At 35.2% G+C, this 23,016-nt stretch overlaps 1 protein-coding gene across 1 annotated transcript in view; it reads left to right on the forward strand.

Moving 5' to 3' along the window:
* MMP16 (matrix metallopeptidase 16) overlaps nt 1–21,540 on the forward strand; it is a 293,871-nt gene extending 272,331 nt beyond the window's left edge. The window contains exons 9-10 of the mRNA XM_049853564.1: nt 4,248–4,363; nt 13,515–21,540. Coding sequence (XP_049709521.1) covers nt 4,248–4,363; nt 13,515–13,849 — 451 coding nt within the window. The 3' untranslated portion in view covers nt 13,850–21,540. The remainder of the gene's footprint in view (nt 1–4,247; nt 4,364–13,514) is intronic.
* Nucleotides 21,541–23,016: the final 1,476 nt, after the last annotated feature.

Below are 23,016 nucleotides of genomic sequence, written 5' to 3' on the forward strand. Positions count from 1 at the left end.
AAACAAAAATCAGTAGACTGAGCTTTTTTGTTCATGTAATATGTTCAAATATGTTGAAAATTAAAATACAAACTTATCTTCATGAGTGAACCTCAGCACCTTTTATAAGGAAGCTGTCAATATAGTTAGAGCTCTGAATATAGTTAGAGATAGATCTAATTTTATTCAAGCTTACTGGATATATATCAATGATGACACATAGCAGATAACCTGAGGGCCCAAGCTTATGTTGAGTTTTTCAAAGACTGTGAAATGATCCCAAATTATAGTTTTACATTATCTGCTGGGGGAGAGAGTGAAGGAAGAAATGCTTTTATTCTGACAAATCCATACCAGAATTATGTTCCTCCAAGAGAGGCTAATAAAATTCACTTTCCATTAATATTTTCTTGAAATGTGATCTCTGAGAACCTTATGTGCCTGGCATATAATACAGGTACTCAAAAAATGGTTGGTAAGTGAATGGTATACGAGTGAATAGAAGAGAAAGCAATAATGACAGGTGGATTTATTTTAGGAATGCTATACAAAGGAAAATACTAGCAGAAACATGGTAGAGAATCCTATTAAGCAATGAATCAAAATTTGAATTCCAGCTCTGCCAATTCAGTAATACAATGGCCAGTGCTCTGACATTGATTGAATCAAGTGACCATATATACTACATTTATGGTCAGGACATTTTCATATAGAACATTGTAATATACAATAAAAAATGGCTGAGGGATTTAAGTGAAATAAGGTAGCATAATTTATATGTATAAATTTACTTTATAGCTACAAAGTGCTATATAAAATATTAAAAAAAAAAAAAGTTGCTGTTGTCAATTCCAACTCATAGCAACCCTATAAGACAGAGCAGAACTGCCGCATTAAGTTTCCAAGGAGTGCCTGGTGGATTCAAACTGCCAGCCTTTTGGTTAGCATCTGTAGCACTTAACCACTACACCACCAGGGTTCCCGTATAAAATATAGGTATGATTATTACATAAATAATTTATAACTACTTCTCAAAAAACAAATCTAGTTCCTAAGTATGTAGTAATCTTTCCTAAACCACATAATTTTAAATTCCTGGGGACAATGATATTATCCCATTGTTCCCAGGAATTTAAAATTATTCCAAACTTCTAGGCTAGCAGCATTTAAAAGCTTGCTCTAAGGTAGTTTTTGTCATCTAAAAATGCCATTTATTGTAAGATTTGATCTATCATTAAGGAAAAAACTTGCCAAGTAAACTTTGACACAGTTTGTTTTTATAACATCATAATAAATGTAACATCATATAACTGTAAGGTATATCCTGATTTTTAGAGATATAAAGTGTGGGAAAAAAAAGTGTTTCTTAGACTCAACTGAATAAGATATTTGACTATTTCCCTATGAAGAGCTTTCTTGGGTCAAATGGGAGATCCACTTAACATATATGACTGTTGTAAACCCCATCAAAACATTTGCTAGAGAGAAGAGATCTTGGGATTCTCAGTACAATGTCCACCACATTAAAAAAAAAAAAATTTTTTTTTTTTTAACCGTTCTATATTCATCACGGAAAGCTCTATGGGAAAGGAATATTCAGAAATAATTTAAAAGCAGATGTTTCCAGTTTTAACAAAAATGTGGAAGAAAATGTATTTCGCAATTGGTAGAACCATCCACTAATGATTTTGACTAGTTCTCCAGCAAAACAGGCCTCGTCACAATTCTTTCTGCTGAATACTTCTCTGGGAAGTATTGAAGTGTTTCCATTGAAGTATCTGTCCATGAGATCAGTTCCACAAGCACCTTCTACAAACACCCGTGACAATTTGTTTTCCTTTTGGGATAAACTGTTGTGGCTTACTTATTGGGATACTTTCTGAAACAAATTGTTTCTCAATATGAGATTGCAGATAGAGGATGTACTAATATTCCAGATGTTACTTGAGTGAGGTTTCTAGGAATCTATAGCAAAACCTTCTGCACAAGATCCCACAGCTCTGGAGATAAAAAAAACCCTCCATAGATCTGGCACATGAACACCTTGAGAAAGTAGTTATCCTTTCTAATTTTAACCAAAATGCCTAATCATGGGATCATAAATTATGTCCATCATTTTCCAAATCTGTGTTCCTAGAATATTAATGTTAGGAGATAACCCATTGCCGTTGAATTGATTCAGACTCATAGTGACCCTAAAGGACGCAGTAGAACTGCCACATAGGGTTTCCAAGGCTGTAAATCTTTACGGAAACAGACTGCCATATCTTTCTCCCGCTGAGTGGCTGGTGAGATCAAACAGCCAACCTTTGAGTTAGCCACCAAGCACTTGCCCACTGCGCCACCATGGCTCCTTCTTTACGAGAGAGTAAGAGATATTTTAGTGTGTATGGAGGGTTGTCTAATAAATTTAGAAAATTTGGTAGGCATGATGAGAAACGTAGAGACTTTTGAAATCTGACAGACCTGGTTATAAATCTACTGTTTTTCTCCAAGGATTCTCCTTCCTCAAGTGAGAACAATGATGACCATCTCATGGGTTTGTTGTGATTAAAGAGGATAACATATAAAGCATTATTCCTGGCCTAGCTGTATGATATCAGTGTGAACTCCCAAATGAGTTCTCTCCAGTGTTGTCAACCTTCTTGAATATTCATGATATAAACCCCTCTGACTCTTAGAATATACAGAATGATAATGATTGATCCAAAGTAATTATGTTCACAGTTTAATCCTTAGAAGCCTAGTGGTTCTGTGAAAGTGACTTAAGGGCCATCCTGTGAGGGGATGGGTGGCAAAGAGTTCTGGATATGGATACAGTTTGCTTTTATGTGCTTTATATCTGTATACCAAAGATTCCAGCCAAGACCTGTCCTAAACTCGAGACACACATACCCAACTGCCTCATCAACAACCCCACTTTGCGGTCTAACAGACATCTGAATTTAACATACCTGAAACCAAACTCATGATTCCTCAAACCATCCCTGGCCTTCCTTTTCATCCTGAAAAGGAACATTATTCTTGCAGATGACCAGACCCAAATCCTCGAGTCAGGTTCAGATTCCTTTTCTCTTACTCAATCCACTAGTAATTCCTTTGGGCTGTTTATTCAAAGTATATCCCAAATCCCTTGAATTATCAACATCTCTACAGCATACACCTTAATCTAAGGATTACTGCAATAACATCCTAACTGGAATCCCTGCTTCTGTTTTATTCCCTTCAATCTACCATACCTAAGGCAACCAGAATCTTTCTTTAAAAAATAAGCCATATCTTGCAGTTCCTCTGCTCAGAATCTACTTCGGCTTCCCATCTATTTTAAAGTAAAACTGAAGACTTTGCTCTAGCTTAAAGGCCCTATGTACTTATAGATTTGCATTCCCACTCTAACTTCATTACCCCTTTGCTAGCTGAAGTCTAGTCACGCTAGACTCCTTGTAGACCCTCAAGCACTCAAAGCATGTTCCTGGCATAGGATCTTTCACTAGCTTCTTTGTCTGGAATGCCCTTCTCCCAAAAAGCTGTCTTACTCCCCACTCTTTTCTGCTTTCTGCTCAAATGTCTGCTTATCAAAGAGAAAGGACTCCTATGCCCACTATTTTAAAATGACTTCTCCTATTCCTATATAACTCCTTATTTGCTTTGTTTCCTTCATGACTCTTATTTTCTCCTGCCATTGTATGTGTTCATCGACTAATTGGCTTATTGTCTGTATCTCCCACATACCCTAAAATGTCATCTCGATGAAAGCTGAGGCATATCTATTTTGTTCAAGACTGTATCTCTAGCACCTAGAAAAGTGCCACAAACATACTAGGCACTCAGTAAATATTTGATGAATAAAAGAATGCATGAATCAGTCAGTTGAGATTCTGCTTACGATTTTATTTCAAAAAAGTGTTCTGCTGCTTAAGATTAAAAAAAAGACTCATGAAAACCTCTAATTGATACATAGATTTGTAATAACCTTTTGAATCATACGTATGCTTAGCTAGCATTTTTTTATTAATTTTGTCAAGCTGAATAAATACATAATAGCGTACCCATTTTTAACATATGCAGGAGAAATAAGAGAATGTTTTGTAACAGTGTCTTTCCAGTGATTTAAATCAGAGCTTCCTAACTCATGTTCTGTAAATCAGAAACTGGTATACAGGTAATAGTGCCAAGCACACAGTAAGGATGTAATGAATGTTACCTATTACTATTTGTATACACAATTTCCTTGCCTATGCACAATTTTTTTTTTTTTCCTTTTTTAGATATTGGAGATACAGTGAAGAAATGAAAACCATGGATCCCGGCTATCCCAAGCCAATCACAGTCTGGAAAGGCATTCCTGAATCTCCTCAGGGAGCCTTTGTCCACAAAGAAAATGGTATGCAATGTGCACGTTATACATTTTGTGAGTTTACTGAATATTTTAATAATGCATTCTACTTTTTCACTGTGTTAGATTAAACCATTGGAAAGTGCCATACCAGGGCTGTATTCTTCCTAGATACATGTTTAATATTATGCAGTAGACATTTTTGTCTCAACTTATTTTAGTTTATACAAATCATTTGGAAAAAATTAAGGAAGTATTTTTAAATGGAAGATGTGGATACCTTTGAAGTAACCTCACCTATCCTTCTACTGAAATTCCTATAAAGAGAGGAGCTGGTTAAAAGGAAGGCCTGTTGTAAGTGAGGGCTGAGGCACAGAGACACCTGATAATAGTACATGCTAGGGATTATAATTTTTCATACACTCCTTCAGTTCAGAGTGTCAGAAAACAAGGAAGATCCCAAGTCAATACAGTCAGGTAGCATGGATATACGATTACTTAATAACAAGAAAATGGCCTGAGAGCTGCACACTTACCTTGGTATCCATTTTAGGATTTGAGATTAAGCCAGGTCCCAAGTGAAGCTTTGACATATGCAAAGTTTGAACCTTTCTCTCCTCATTCAAAAATTAGTAAATGAGAATAAATAATAATAATTCGAAATAGAATGTATAAACAATACTCCAGAACAAAGGAAAGGAAAAAGACATTGTTCTGAAATACAGAGAAAAAAAAAACATACCTGATCAAATGGCTTACAATAGGAATGAGAAGAAAATCATATGTTATGTAGGTTCTCATAGCATAACATTTGCAAGAAGAGTAAACATAGCTTGCAAGAGCAAAATTAAACCCATTTAGATTAAAGGTATTTTCAATTGCCTCATATGCATGGGAAAACTGGACAATGAATAAGGAAGACCGAAGATGAATTGACACCTTTGAATTGTGGTATTGGTGAAGAATATTGCGTATACCATAGACTGCCAAAAGAATGAACAAATCTTGTCTTAGAAGAAGTACAACCAGAATGCTCCTTAGAAGCAAGGGTGACAAGACTGCGTCTTACATACTTTGGACATGTTGTCAGGACGGATCAGTCCCTGGAGAAGGACATCACACTTGGAAAGTACAGAGTCAGCAGAAAAGAGAAAAACCCTCAACGAGATGGATTGACACAGTGGCTGCAACAGTCGGCTCAACCAAAACAACTGTGAGTATGGCGCAGGACTCCGGGTAGTGTTTCACTCTTTGGTACATAGGGTCGCAGTGAGTCGGAACCAACTTGACAGCGCCTAACAACAATGACAGTGGAAGGAAAAACCAAAAGAAGAAAAAAGGAAGAAGATTGGGGGAAATAAAAAATGACACCACTACTGGAAACTATCATTAACCATCAGCATATTACAAGAATGTCAGAAAAATTTACACCGAGGATAAACTTGGAAGAATTGAGACTGTGGGTGAATGGATACCGGTCAGAAAAGTATATGCACAAATACTGCTTTTGAGCATTGTTATATGTAACGAAATGCTACATTCTGCAATAATATCTTACAAATAAAACACTGTAAGCAGAGGCAAAGTCAAAAAGAGCCCTGATGCCCAGAATTAATTTTTTTTGTGTATATATTCCATTGGTTCAGAGAATTAAAGGGCTGAGTTAAGACATAGGCTGTATGTGCAGAAGCACAAATCCGTAAGGAGAGGACAGATTGAGGTAAAAAAAATTTGTTTGAGATAAAAAGGAAGTCAATAAGAAAAAGAAGGACATCACAATGCACTCACGTTGGAGGCAGTAAAATTAAATCAAGAATGGACAAAGACTCCAGAAACTCTGAAAATGCAGATGACAAAGAAATGAAAAAATGTGAAAGATGATGATACTGAAGGCAGAAAACTGAGATCACCCTAACAATTATAGCTGGTTTAAAAATTTAGAACAATTATATGAAAAGTATTAAAAAAAAAAAAACAACAATTGGGCCGATTTCCTGAGGTTAGACCAAACGGGCTTATTTTTATCGCAGATAAAGCCAACACTAGCTGACATTTATTGACTTCTTATCACTGCTTTAGACTATCTTTAAATAATAGTCATCACACATTGTATAAAGATATAAACAAAGAAAATTAAACCAAGATCTTACTAGTAATTAACTCTAGTAAGTTTGATAGTAAAGTTTCTCTTTTCTTGCCTTTATTCTTTTTCTAAAATGAGTATGAAGACTTTTTATAAAATAACTAGTAATTTCCTATAAGGATGAGCCCATGAACATGGTATTTGACATTCATAAAATCAGAGATGATAAAAAAAAACCAATGTTTTGTTTGAAATGTTTCCTCTAGTCCACCTTTCCACCAGTATAAGAATTCTTTTCATTGAATCTACTCCCTAATGCTAATTTTTCCAAAGAAGTCCATGAGCTTAAAATTTAGTTGTAGATTTTTGAAGGATATTTTTCATATTAAGGTGAAATATATTTTTTTTTTTATGGAGCCCTGGTGGCAAAGCGGTTAAGAGTTTAGCTGCTTACCAAGAGGTCGGCAGTTCAAATCCACCAGCCACTCCTTGGGGCAGTTCTACTCTGTCTATAGGGTCGCTATGATTCAGAATCAACTCGATGGTAATGGGTTTGGGTTTTTTGGGCTTTTTTTTTTTTTTGATACCTCTCTGTGATGTCTCTATGGATATTAATTCTGCTACCTTGAGCAATGAAATATGAATACTTGGTACCATTTATTGGTGTGTTACATAAATGGTTTAATTTAATTATCTGGCACAAACACCTCTTCAACCCAGTTATTATTTATAAATGAGAAAACCAACACTCAGCTCATGCTGCTAGTATGGCTCAAGACCATACAACTAGTAGACACATATCTAAGCTTTGAAAGTAAAATACTCCAGACCCTAAAGAGTATGCTATAATACACTGCCTCCAAAGTAAAAAAATTAATATTGTCTTCTACATGATAGTAATTAAAATGGAGCCCTGTTGGCTCTATGGTTAAGAACTTGCCTGCTAACCAAAGTTCAGCAGTTTGAATCCATCAGCTGCTCCTTGGAGACCCTATGGAGGCAGTTCTACTCTGTCCTATAGGGTCACTGTGAGTCGGAATTGACTCGACAGCACATAACAACAACAACAGTCATTAAAGTAATCTATGTCATGTCTTACCGACGTTTTTATTTGGTCAAACCAAGCAAACCCCAGCTATCTCAGAAGGTCACTTCCTAGCCATCATCCTTCCACTTTGCACCTAAAATCATCTTAGCGTAACAAATCTCAGTTTTTGTTTTTTGCCCCTGTAAATAGCTACACTATTCCAAATAAGAATTGCCACATGCAAAGTGTAGTGAAATACTTCCTTCTTAGCACACATTAGTTGACAGCCTTTTAAGTAGCTGCATGAGATTTTTAACATATACTGAAATTGTGGTAAACAATCACTGCAGTCCCCCCCCCCAGAATATTTCTGCATTAATTGCTGTCAAGATACACCTCCCAGGTATTTTATATTCTCTCCTTGGAAAATCCAGTTTTAAGACACATACAAGATTCTGTGTTTAACATGGCTGCGTTTCATATTAAATTGATTACAGCCCAGCTTTTAGCCTTAAATAGTTTGGATCTTAATTCTATTCTTTGGGTGTATCAATTCCCCACCTCCATACTCACTCTTTTTATTAATATCTACAAGTTTGATGCAAGCGAATGTTACTTCCACAAGATTCAGTATATTCATTCACGTTTACTAAACACTAATATCTTCTCATTAGTAAGGATGGAATAGAGGAAAACAGAGAGAACACAGGCACTGTTACCAAGCAACACCTACTACGCATTGACAGACACAGACACACACACACTCACTCACATACATACAGATACTAATATGTACCAATTAATTTTATTTTGAATTATAAAGTAGTAATCGATCAGGTGAGGCTAGTCAAAGAAGACATTCAAAAGGAATTTATTATCCAAACCAAACTCCAGAGAAACACTTGTTATATTTTCACTGGAATTTTGTGAGGAAAAACAATTGGTGACCCAGTACATTTGGGAAGATTGCATATTATATTCTCTCTTTGGAGATTTGAACTATTCAATAGCATACAAAGGCTCTGTGAATTGCTTGCTGCATTAAAGAAACCTATAAATATATATGTATATACACATATAAAAAAATGCACATATATACTTTAATCAAGTGTTTTTTCTTAAATTTATTTAACAGAGGAAAGTTCTATATGAAATGTCCTGTAAAATCAATCAGAATATTTATTTTCCATAGAACAAAGATTGGAAACTGCCATGTAAACTCATTCTATGCCAATAAGAAATATCTGATACAGTTTCCTACGAAAGAAATAATTTGGCCCGCTGATTTTGTGCTGTGTATGTTTTTCCTGCATTCCATAAACCTCTAAAAAGACATTCTGATTTGTCTACATGACGTCTCCCTCTTTGCAATATTTTTAGCACTTTCATTTTAGACCAAGGTAACTTCAAATATATTTAATATAAGTTTCAGCTGAATTTTACATAAATTTTGTGAGTTAATCGTGACTATACTGATAGTCATCTATGGCAATTTTTTACATACTGACTTCAAATAATACTAGTCAACTATACCACTATGCTACTAAAAAGGCTAACGGATCATCTTTATTTGTAGAATTTTTTTCCTAATAGAAAATAGGGCATATACAAGTGTTCAGGTAAACATTTCATAAGTTAAACTATGTTATTGGAAAAAGGTGTAAACTTATAAAACTGGCATATTATTTAACCCAAGATTTAGGTTAAAATCATGGCGATTTCTGACCTCCACAATTTTTTCTACAAATGATTAACTGTAATGCTATTTTATACATTTATGATAATTTCCTCAGTTAACACTTATGTAATATTATTATGCTTTATTCCTTCAACAAATAAAGGTACTCAACAACTTTCAATTTATATTTGATATATCAGAAACTTATATTACACTGGAAAGACTTTTGAACCATTATTTTCATTTATTAAAGTGTTTTTTTTTAGGTTTAAAGTAAAAACCAGAGACTCCATTATTTTTTCCTTTTTTAAAATTTATTGTGCTTTAAGTGAAAGTTTACAAACCAAGTCAGTGTCTCATACAAAAACTTATACCCACCTTGTTATGTACTCCTAGCTGCTCTCTTCCTAATGAGACAGCACACTTGTCCTCTCCACCCTGTATCCCCCGTGTCCATTCAGCCAGCTCCTGTCCCCCTCTGCATTCTCATCTCGCCTCTAGACAGGAGCTGCCCACATAGTCTCATGTGCCTACTTGAGCCAAGAAGCTCACTCCTCACCAGTATCATTTTCTATCTTATAGTCCAGTCCAATCCCTATTTGAAGAGTTGGTTTCGGGAATGGTTCCTGTCTTGGACTAACAAAGGGTCTGGGGACCGTGACCTCCAGGGCCCCTCCAGTCTCAGTCAGACCATTAAGTCTGGTCTTTTTATGAGAATTTGAGATCTGCATCCCACGGTTCTCCTGCTCCATCAGGGATTCTCTGTTGTGACTAGAGACTCTTTTACTTCTTAAAAATATGGGGATGTTTTAGAAAAGGTTTATATTTCAAAATAAGTCTTTACTACAAGATTCTGTCGATTTTTTTTAGATTTGCAGAAAAGATTTAAATTAATTAAGGATGTTTGCAGATGTGTTCAAATTACTCAAAAATTTACTGTTTCACTTTGTTAGTAAAGATAGTAGCGTGATGATAAATATTTTAATCAATGGAATACATCTCATGAAAATACAGTCAACTGAATGTCATTTGTGTCTTAAAGTAATAATGGTAAGAAAACAATCTTTTATTGAAATGAAAGCAATAATTAAAGTATTAAACTATAGTAAGACAGCTATGTTGGACAATGACTCATTATATTTTTAAGAATTAACAATATAAAAGTCAGCAGTAAAGTCTAATATAACAAAAAAAATCATCAAATAATACATTGGCGCTTCATTGATTTCTTTCTCAGAATTTCTTAAATTTGAATAATACAGGTAAGAATTCATCTGAACTTGCTACTCTTAATAAGCACAACACCGACAACAGTATTAACATCAAAACTGCTCTTAAAAAGAAAAAAAAAAAATGCAAGTACCTAAATATTTCTTCAATCAACTGACATTTCATAAATGAATTAAAAAAAAAAAACTAAAATATTGAGAGAGACATTTTCTGGGTCAAGGTGTGATAGATTTCAGTTTACAGAAAGATTTCTGGTTACTTTTTTTCAAAGACTTATGTATATTTTTTTAATATTATTTAACTCCTGCTGACTAGACTCCTTATTTCTAACAAGTATATTCACTAAGCTACAATTCTACTCTTTAATATGGAATATGTTACTCTAAAATTTGGCCTGCAGACCTTATAAATATGAAAACAGAAAGTCTAAACCTCTGTACACTGTCCAGTAGCTTTGTAGTAATTAGCTTTGGCTAAAATCTAAAGATAAGGAAGACACTTCCAGCTATGGGTTTTCAGTTTGTAAGCCGAGAAGCATGTTCACCTATTTTGAAGGTCTGTTTAATTCTAGATCAATGCTGTTTTTCAACTGTGATCATCTAATGTACTGTTATCTGGCAGGCCCTCAAAATTTCTCCATCCAAGCTTGTTGAGTAATTACATTGGATTTCATTAGCGTGATCAAATACCAGCTCCCTGCAGAAAAATTTAAATCTGCATACACCTGCTTTCGCTTGGCAGACAGCTCTGATTGCGAGACTGTCCTTCGAAACTAAAAGCAGCAGCAAAATTTCATGGCGTGAGCAGAATCATTTCCAGGGTGAATTGACCTGAAGCGATGATCCAGTCCAGCTGAAGTTTTTTGAGAGACGTCAGAGCTCCTCATTTCATGGATAATATCCATCACAGACTGTGATGTTTTAGGAAGTTGAATTCGTCAGAAGACATATGAAATCTCTAAATGAGCAAGTCCTAGCAAAATCCTGAAGTGCTTAGGCTGTAGAACTAAACCAAGATTTAAATTCTATTTTTTCCAGGACCTGGGCATTTTATATTACCTTTCAGCCTCAGTATCGTTGCCTGAAAAGTATGGGTAATTAAGTCTACCTCACAGAGTGGTTGTGAGAATTAACTGCAATTGCATATATCATGCTTTAACAAAGTGCCTCCTCCATAATAAATGCTCAATAAAATAGGAAAACAATAACAAAAACCTCACCAAGACTTACAGACCTCAAGTTAGATAGCTCCAAAATGTACTTTTTAAAATAATTACAGCATTAAAACTTTTCTTCTTGGCTTCTTGAATTTTACCTCAAGGTAAGAATTATAGCCAAATAGTGACTATACTATTGGAATGTAATTCTGACCTTGAAATAAAATTCAAGAAGTGAAGAAGAAAATTTTAATGCTATAATTATTTAAAAAAAAAAAAAAGATGTCACTTTGAAGACTAAGGTGCACCTGACTAAAACCACGGTATTTTCGATCACCTCATATGCATTGGAAACTGGACAGTGAATAAGGAAGACCGAAGAAGAATTGAATTATGGTGTTTGTGAAGAATTTTGAATATACCATGGGCTGCCAGAAGAATGAATAAATCAGTTGCTCTTTAGAAGCGAGAATGGCAAGACTTCATCTCACATACTTTGGACATGTTATCAGGAGGGACCAGTCCCTAGAGAAGGACATTATGTTTGGCAAAGTACAGGGTCATCGAAAAAGAAGAAGACCCTCAACGAGATGGATTAACACAGTAGTTGCAACAGTGGGTTCAAACACAGCAGTGGTTGTGAGGATGGCATAAGACCTTGCGGTGTTTCTATCTGTTGTACACAGGGCTGCTATGAGTCGGAACTGACTGGACAGCACCTAACAACAACAACAACAGTATATAAACAGTATAGTCACAAAGAAACTTGACGAAAAAGGACTATTGACAGAGAGAAACATTTGAATATGTGATCAACAACAACCAAAACCTTGGAGAATATTCCTAGAGAAATACGTATCTATAGTTTAACTGGAAACCCTGGTGGTGTAGTGGCTAAGTGCTACAGCTGCTACCCAAATGGTCAGAAGTTTGAATCCATCAGGCGCTCCTTGGAAACTCTATGGGGCAGTTCTACTCTGTCGTATAGGGTCACTGTGAGTCAGAATTCACGCGACGGCAATGGTTTTTTTTTTGTCTTTTTTTAATTATCATGAGTTTTCAAAGTCTGTTATCTGCATCTGTAAATTTTGGGGGACATATGTAGTGCCAAGTTATTTCAGCCTTCCACATAACCCTCCTTTCCCATGAGATACATATGTCACTTGCCAGTATTAAAGATATATTTGTAGGTTTACTTATGCTCTGCTTTATCCTTGAGAGAATTAATGGTGACTTTAAAAGTCCTATAAATAGGTGACAGATATCTAACAAACTAAGTAAATAAGAAAGCTAAATTAAGGGGCAAAAGGAGAAGGTACACAAAATGGGCATAACCTACAGCCAGAAAAGAGGTTAAACCTCCAGAAAAGAGGTTACTACACAATAAATACCTATGTGCTTTTTAAGCTTCCCATAAGACAAAGGAAAACATCTCCAAGCTTATAATTTATTGTCAAAATGGTAAAAGCAAACATATTGTTAAGCAGAAACACACGTATTCCTGATACTAAAACAATAAGAAATTTCCCTTGAGGTGTGCCATGGAGAAGTCTCTTCATAACATATTGAACAATGTCCTCAATAGTAGCCTGAGGGCAAAGAGTATTTTAAATTTATTAGGCTATTTCAGCATCTTCCAATATAGGTTGATATCCTGCTTGCTTACAGAATTGCTGTTACTGAATAGGATATAGTTCGCTTTCTGGTGTGGACGAGGGGTAAATTATAACATATCGAGAGAGATGTATGGCCCAGTATTTCAGTAGTCCTTTCTAGATAACATTTCTTTCTCTCAGCTGAGCTTTCCATATACATTAGAAGGCACCAAGTCACAGATTGTAGTTAATGCAACATATTTTAACAAGCCATTTTATCAGTCAGCTGAGCTGAGGGTGGCGTTTTCTTCCTATAAAAATTGGAGCTCCTTAAAATGCATCTTTAAAAAAGTAGCTTGTTTAATGAAAAGTTCTGTACTGTACACTTTCACAAATAATTGGTGGTACCTGTGTGTGTTTTTACCCCTAGGCTTTACATATTTCTACAAAGGAAAGGAGTATTGGAAATTCAACAACCAAATACTCAAGGTAGAACCTGGATATCCCAGATCCATCCTTAAGGATTTTATGGGCTGTGATGGGCCAACAGACAGAGATAAAGAAGGACACAGCCCACCAGATGATGTAGACATTGTCATCAAACTGGACAACACAGCCAGCACTGTGAAAGCCATAGCTATTGTCATTCCCTGCATCTTGGCCTTATGCCTCCTTGTATTGGTTTACACTGTGTTCCAGTTCAAGAGGAAAGGAACACCCCGCCACATACTGTACTGCAAACGCTCTATGCAAGAGTGGGTGTGATGTAGGGTTTTTTGTTTTTTGTTTTCCTTTCTTTTCCAGGAGTTTGTGGTAACTTGAGATTCAAGACAAGAGCTGTTATGCTGTTTCCTAGCTAGGAGCAGGCTTGTGGCAGCCTGATTCGGGGCTAACCTTTCAAACCCAGAGGGTCGCTGGTCCTGCACATGAGTAGAAATACACTCATGGGAAAGCTTCCATGATGCACAGTATCTGCCGTTCTTCAGTCCTTTGTCTTTCTTTGTCATTCAGTTCTAGGCCTTTCCTCTGCACGCTCGATGCCCAGTAAATTTTCAGGATTAACTAAAGAAGAGGAAAAAAAGAAGAAACGATTCTTCTTAAGGTTTCTAATATGATTTTCCTTCTGAAGTCTGAGTCCATTTCTGGGGAGGGGGGAAGCAAAAGAGAGAAAACCCACTTTTTTTTGTTTTTTTTTTTTTTTTTTGCTTAAAAGCAATGGGGAAAAAAGATTTAAAACAAAAAACCCACCATTGAACTTTCAGGAAAGTGTGAAGACCCAAAACAGCTTTGTCTCCAAAGAAGATAGCTCTCTGACTGCTACGGATAGTCTCCTACGCACCATTTGTGTCAGGTGGGAGATCTGGAATACACATGCAGGACTTTAGACTGTTGGGACAGCCATTTTCCAACAAACAAGGGGCCAAAATATCTGCAATATAGTAACAGCCTTAATAACACATCCATTTTTCGTTTTCTACAGCTGTTCTCAGCTATGTCCTCAATGTTTCATCGCATTTATATTCATAGCTATATTCAAACAGGACCTTTTAATTGTTTTCAAGTGTTTCTAAACCCCTTCCAGCCACCGTCCCCTACATCATTGTAATAATCTCCCCAGACTGTATTAGGCCACTGCCCCAGGCCTTTCATGAGTCTGTCAGGAATATTCATTACAAAACGGAGCGAGAAGCAGTTTGTCTCTGAAGTGGATTACAGTGACAGTTATTTTACAAGGATATGTGATACTAGTGATACATTGGAGTAACCCTTTGAGAACTATCAGGTCAGCTTTCAGAGTCTTGGGGATGTCAGTCTTGGTATCTGGTAAATTATAGAGCTGGACGATGGTAAAAACAGGGCACAGGCTCAAGGAGTTCAGGTTTTTCAAACAGATGTCCTGTAATACCATGTAATTTTTTAAGTGATTTGCAGTACTACATAAATGCATTTATAACACACAGAAATGATGTTACTTGCCAAACGTTTTCTGGCAAATAAAAAGGTATTTTATTAAGTATCTCGTAAGAGTGAAATTTTATTTAAACAACTGGTTATAATAGCCTTTTTTTTTTTCCTTAGACATATTGAATTTCTTGTTTTAAAATCCATTGCATGTAAATTCATTTTGCCTTGGTACATGCAGTTAGCATTGCCGTTTTAAAAATGAACAAAAACGACGACTCTGAGGTTGCATGAGTACCCTTCAGTGCATTACCTTTGCATGTCAACCATAGTTCTCAAAGGGTTAGTGTGGCTTCTGGCATTTAGCCCTCCATTTGATCACTGACAGAGCCAAGAGACCACCAAAGCATTTCATTATTGAGTGTAATTTGTCCTAACAGCAGTATTGTCATTTTCATGTGACCTGCAGAGCAGGTTTGTATCAATATTTTTTTCCTAGAGAAAAGTCAGCAACTGACAGACCTCTTTATTGATTTTTAGGAGCTGCTTCTTGCAGTGAAAGGCTTTACAGCCACTGGGCTGTGAACTTATTAGAGATGGTCAGAACGAATGCACCCCATGAGTCAGACATTGGCTTTGTGTGAAAGCCAGCTTTTGAGGGGATTAACTTTTGAAACAATGAACAGCTTGCCTTGAACTTGACTATTGATCTGTTGACTGTCATTAACAACAACTTAAACATTGTCTTCTGTGAAAAATTTCCTTGAAGAGTCCTGTTCTATGTCTTTGCCCTTTGACCTTTAACTTGCAAACTGGCACAAACTGAAGGAAATCTGGTGTTGCTTCTCCATTTGGATTGTTTAATTTGTTCTCTAAAAACCTAGTAAGCATGAGCTGTTTCCATGGGGGGCGGGGGGAGAGAGTATTGATGATAGATTTACAGATGGACACTTTGCTCTTTACATGCACACTCTAAAAATCCCTATAGTTAGAAGTGGCTTTTCCTTTAATATAAGTTCAAGTCCAATTTTATCCTTTTAGTACAAATTACAAAATCTATAGAAAAAAAAAACCTCAAATACTTGAATGGCCAGTGTGGCTTTTATATAAAGCAGGAATTTTATACTAGTGAAAATTTCTTACTCATTTGCTAATAATACACATTTCCAGATGATTTTTAATGAGTGTAGGTATACATTCTTATTTGGAAATGGATAGTTTGGCTGCCTTGAATTTATATTTATACTCAACATAGCATGAAAATTAGGATGCCTTTTGGTTAAACTACATGTTTATGATTTGGTTGGGGAAAATATTTTGTAATCATGGGTAGTATGCTGCAGAGCCTGGCAGATTGTTATTTCTTACAACCCGAGCGTATACAATATAAAGCTAAGAAAAAAAAGAACAGTTAGATAAGAGATAGGCTTTACAGCAAAACATTATGCAACGCAGACTGTGTTTTGACAAGACATCAGAGATTATGTACATGTGGGCCGAGAAAGCAAACAGAGAGGACCAGAATCAGCCCTGTGACTTTACTTCAGTGCTTCCATTCTAGATGATGCTGATATCATAAAGAGTTACTCACGGCTCCTGAGCATGGGGGACTATACACATAAACTCATTTACAAAGCATTTGCTTGTGAAAGGGGTTAATGCTTTAGGACATGATGTCAGGAAAAAAATGACTGCAATTATATTTTGCTAAAGATAGGAATGAAGATTGGTGTCATTTGGATCATGTGCAGATCATTGAGGAACTCCATCAACTTGCTTTCAAAAATCGGTCTTTTTTCTCTAAAATGAAAAAGAAACTGAATAAGCAATCGATTGCTTCTTGACTCATTTGTCACAATATCTGGATTCATCTTAAGGCTATAAGTATATAAGGGCTAGAAAATAATCATAGCATTAAGAAGGGAAGGAGAGTACCATTATGCTTGAATTCCAGCAGATGTCATGGATAAGGTTGGGTCATAGTTACTTGAATATCAGATGAAATTTCTGTAAGGTGCATATGGCTATTCTGTTGGTGAACATTTAAATAGTTATTAGACTAAGACTACAAGAGATAAGAAATTGGTAAATGCAACATAATCACAAACACTGGGATTCCATTTGCTTATTGCACACCAGGCACTTTGTGAGTATGTTTGCTGACTCCTCTGCCTCTTGAAGTTCAGGGGAAAAAAGCCCTCAATTTTAATGGAATAGTGAAACAGTGACTAATTGCTCTAGCACGTATGAATACTGATTCAAAAACAATGCACAGTACATTTCTATGGGTCAACAACACAATGTACCAGTTCAGTATTGGTAGAAACACACAACCTATCTTTTTTTGTTTGTTTTTTATCCTATCACTAATAACATGAAAGGAGCCCTGGTTGTACAGTGATTAAGCACTTGGCTGTTAAGCAAAAGGTTGGGTTTCCCAAATTAAAATAAAACCCCTTCACGATCACACACACAAAAAAAAATACAGATATATTTCTCTTGCTGTTTCATTATTTCTCATTACATGGCTATGTTCTTTACCTAAATTTTCTACATAGTTTATAATTTTAGTCAAATACTATTCTATATATTATTAGCAGGCCTAAATGAAGTATTAAAACAGTTGATGAGCCTACATTCTCTGTAAAGCAGTAACTCTACATCAGACCTGTACAGGAGGTTGTCCATAATCCACCTAAAAATGATAATGAATTTCACTGTTGACCCGTTAAGAACCAAGTATTGGCTAAGAATGCAGTCACAGCATACCAGTACAGAGGCTCTTTACAATTGCAAAGGTAACGTAGCTAAATTAGATACTAGCAAAGACAATTTCTGCTATAAATCAGAGGGCAAGGCTTTTCTAAATCAGATGTAATAAATTACTAAGTAATGATTACTAAAAAATAATTACTAATAAAGGATACAGGTTAGTTTAATGAAATATGCAAATATTTTAATGGTCAGATTGCCTATAATCTTTGTTATTAACACATAATTTGAATTTGGTGGTTTATTACTTTGGTGATTATATACTTAATATTATTCCTTCTCTGTCAATGATTAAAAAATATAGTGTGATGGGTAAGAACTTTGTCAAAACTTCACTGGTAGTTCCAGTACCTGGATGGTAATCTATATAGTGGATCCTAGGGGTAATAATATAATACTGGTAAGTTCTGCATATCATTATGCCGGTATCTCTAACACGGTAGAGATGTACCCCCACTTTGTGGGTGTTACAGCAGAATAACCATTGTGTCCACATTGACTAAACTCAGTGTGCTATCTGAAGAGGAATGGATGTTATAATCAAATAGATTGAGTTAACGCAAGAGTCATTAAAATATATATATATTTGTTTTTAGGCTTCAGATTTATTTCCAGAAATTAATAAAGACAGTGATTTACTGATAGTACTGAGTCTGTGAGGTTGAAGAATGTACTGAAATGACCTTGTGGATGGTGGTTAGCTAAACTTTTTCAGCAAATACAGCAAAGAGTTCAGTTAGTTTCATGCTCTCAGGGGCATATTCCAAACTATCACAGATGTCAAACAGAACATGCTGTCTACACTGAAAATGTTCAGTTCAGATGAGCTATTACAAATAGCTATAAATGCAATCACAGTCCTTTTGTCATCCCACAAAAGATACCAAGACACTCACATTAGAGGAGCTAACTATACTATTGCATTTTATGCATCTTCATGATACAGATTTATTATGACCATAAGAAATAACTGGCAGGCATATGTGTCTGTTTAAAAAATTAGAACTTTGTAAAGAAAGCAGTGACCAGGGGTAATACCACACCATAAATTTAAACACTAAATATTATACTTGTTAAACATGATGGAAATGGAGAAAAAGGAAAAATGAATATTTTATAAAAATAATAAAGACGTGCTGTAACACTCCTTAATAATACAATTGGAAATTTTACCTTAGCAAGTTTAAAAATAGTACAGAAAAATGTAACTTCATGTTATGTGATCTATCAATGTATATAATTAGCCAGTGGTCATTAGATGTTACCCTGCTTAAACACATCCAGCACTCATGCATTGCCTTATAGGCTAAAACTGTCAGAGTTAAGTGTTTGGTAACCTCAATTGGAAAGATATATAATATTAGAATCCCCTGAGAAAAGCCATTTCCCTAGGATAGATGTGTACCTCAATGATAACAAAAAACACTTGGCATAGTAGCAAAGAAGTTGCCTTAGTGTTTTGGCCTCATTAGATTATAACCTTTGTCTTACAGTGTACTACTTAAATAATTTTCATTTGTTTCCATTGGTGTAATGTTGAAATGTTTCTGAGATTTTTCAAGTCAGATTAATAACATTCAATTACAAATATCACTTTCAATGTTTTATATATATGTCTACTTTGAAATTTAAACCAATAGTATATAAAGCCTAAGAATGAATATTGATTTGATATAGTCACAGAAATTGGGTAACAGATGTGATACTGTAAAATTCCTGTCAGGTTTCTGATAGAATATTGAAGTAAGAGCCTTCAATTTTTAAGCACACTTGTGAGCATACAACTGGGCGTGACGTGCGGCATTTCTTAGAATAATGCGAATTCTTTATATTAAGTAAGGTTGTAAGATCGCTAGAAGCCTAGTTAGTGCTATAACGGTGATTTCACAGGCACCATAACTAAACGAAAATGAGGGCAAAACCGGTAACTCATGGTCACTGAGTAATAAATATAAAAGCTTACATATGAGAGATACTTATTTATGAAGACTTCTGAAGGTGCTATACCTTTTCAATTTAAAGAGCGATGCATCCTAGAGTTTATCTTACATTAGCATTGGACTGGGAATAATCAAGTTTGCACTCAATGTTCTCATGTTAAAAGGTGCATGGGACGCTACAGGACAGATACATCATAAACTAGAATGTTGTGCTGATTCATGTAACTTTGCCTGGTGCTCTGCTATAGAGCTGGGTTTATATGCCCTTAAGAAGGGAGAAGGAAATCAATTCAATATGAATATGAAAATATAATACTTGTATCATGTTAGGCCACAAACTCTTATTTCACGTAGAAAATCCAGAAGGAGAGGATGGTCAACAAGAATGAAGTGATTAACTTTTTGACTTAGGAAGATGTTTCTTGAGTCTTTTATCCAGTTCTTTGTATCTCTGAAAACATATTGCTCACAATACCGACATTTCTGTAGCACTTGGTTTGTAGGTAGATTGGATCCCAGGCGTAATACTTTTTGACACAGACCTTTTTATACATGTCTCATATAGGATGAAGCATTGGTGAGATATGACTGCATGGTAGGATGCCTTTTCCTAGGATAGGATGTGGCGCTGCTTGTACTTGCCACCCTTTATATGAATGTATGTTGCTATGTTGGCCTGTCTTGCCAATATGGATGACTAAAGCCTGGTGTGAGCTGTCTATTTGAAAAGTCACTAGCATGCATGTTTCCTATGCTGTTCTGTAATGCCAGTTTGAACTTGTTCCCTCTCTATATATTGACACTCCAACTGTTAAGGTATGATGTACTTCTTTTGAATAAATAATTTTGGTGGTAGCGCAAGGGTTATCCTTAAATCAATATCATATTTCTGTTACCACTGGAATACTATCACAGAGGCCACATTTTTGACTTTGCCTGTCTTCTCACAGCTCTTTAGTATATACTATTTTTTTTTTATTGCCTCAGTAAAGTTAGGTTTTTAGTTCTTTTTGTCATTGACTTCTTTTATATCTTATATGGACTCTATTATTTCTTTAAATGTTCATAAATACAAAATATCACAAATCTTACTTTGTCGCTTCCAAACAAACACAATTTCCAAACAATGGTGATTGTGTGCCTGGTTTTTCTGAAATTATTATTTGTTTGCCTTGTGTTTGTCGCCTGAAAATGCAGATGGCTGGGAGGGACGCATCATTTTGTGTTGTCTTCTACAGTCTGTGCCTATATTTGCATTCCTTTCAATTTCCACCTTGTCCCTTTTTTTACAGATTTTACTTTACCGCCCCTTCGTGAAAACCCAAATTCAGCAGCTTTGTGCGTCAGAGGTGCCTGGGAAACATGTCTTTGTTCGTCAGTATTTTCTTCCACACATTTCATGCAAAGACTTGGTTCCTGTAAATTTCACACACCTCTCAATCTCTTTCCTTGGGTTCTAACTTTTATAGAGCTCGTCCCCTGAGAAAAGTGAAATGCTGAGTATGATAGCTGGTGTCTGTTGATAAGACGGCTAAGGAAGCTTGCTTTTGGGGAATGTATCCTAAATAATTATACAGGAAAGTAAATACCAAAATACAGTGTTCTGGTTAAGGTACATCATGGGTACATGAATGCTGAAAAGCTTGATTCTTCGGTCTATTTTCCTTTATGTGTAAATTACATATATATTAGAAAGGGAGAGAATAAAAGAATAGGGGTATTACAGTGGCAGCTTTCTGCTGCATTGGTTTTGACTGCGTCAGCATTTCTATTGTGAACCTCTATTTTCAGGGGTTTTAGAAACTTGGCCATAAAAATTTGCTTCAGGCTTAAAAGTCTTGAAAGATTTTTTTTTTTTAGGTATCGAATTATAAACAAATATATCTTGTTTTTATATTATAGGAGGGAAATAAATGGAGTTTACTAGTTCAATTTTACACTAATATAACTTTTAATAAACTTAATTTTTTTAATGAAAACAGAAAATCTAACTAGTCCATAGTCTGTTGATGGTTTTTTTAGAAGAACCAGTTATTGGCATTGAGAAATTTGCCTGCTTCATCAAGTGTAGTAACTTCAATATGTTTTAAAACTTATAAACCTGTATTAAAATTATCTTGATTCCAATAATGGATCAGTATGATAATGAATAGAGATTTCTGCCGTCCATATAAGCTATCTGGTAATATAGATTTGGAAATATATAGTATATATGGATATATATATATTTACTAGATAGATTAAGGGGGAAAACCCCCATAAATTTAGTTTGTCAAATAAATACCATATATTTAATTTTAAAAATTGCACAGACATTTATCTTTCCAAGTCAGAAAGAGATGCAAGCAATTACAAAGGAAAGTTGTCTCTTGGGTAAACAGTACACCTTTTATAACTTTTTATGAAAATCATTTTTCCTTTCTGTATTGTGGTTATGGGAAATTGAAAGAATAAAATTAAAGCAGACTTTATTTAAATAACAAACTGTGAAGCAGAGAGAAACACCAGGAAATTAAATATTTAGGCCATTAACTTTTGCTTGTCTGATAATACTTTACCTTTATTTTAATTCCCCATGATGTTTTCATGTTATGGAGAGAGTATTAAAATCTAAGTTTCTGGATCGTTCACATTACACTCAATGCTATTTCATTAAATGTTGATAATATGTAGTCTTCCATGTGCAAGGAAAGAAAGAAATAACACATTTATTTGCTGAATGAGTTTTGAGGTTTGCAAGTTAGTGGGGTTTTTTTGCTTACATAAGATTCTATACATTTATACCATCTTAAATCTGGCTTTTTTTTTCCAGATAGCTTCTACTGACAAACACAAAGCTTGTTTGTGTGCAAATATAAGGCTAAATAAATGGTGCTAAAGTGTATTATGACTGTCAGATATAATCAGGCAAAATTTTGTGGTGCTTAAATTAATTTTTTCATTGATTTTATTGATCAATGCATTGAACAGTGTTTATTATTCACAAGTTGTCTTTTATTAGTAAATCAAGGCCTCATAGCACATTGTTAAATAAAATGGTTGACTATGTAACAGCTCACCAAGCTACTATCTCTTTAACTCCTTATAATGTTGCGTCATTAAAGGTCAAGGGGTCATGCTATTAATCTCATTGCTGTAGACCATTAACATGACTGAACTTTTCCACAAAGTACTTATGTTTACAATGCTATAACCCTTTGACTGCTGCGGCAACCTTTAACCACACAAATGTCACAAGCTAGAATCATCAGCATGGTTCTTGCCATGGCAATCAAAGAGTTAAGGGCTGTGCAGTGATTTGTTTTGTATTTATTAATT

The sequence above is a fragment of the Elephas maximus genome, chromosome 15 (assembly GCF_024166365.1).
Source record: "Elephas maximus indicus isolate mEleMax1 chromosome 15, mEleMax1 primary haplotype, whole genome shotgun sequence".
NCBI classification, from domain to species: Eukaryota; Metazoa; Chordata; class Mammalia; order Proboscidea; family Elephantidae; genus Elephas; species Elephas maximus.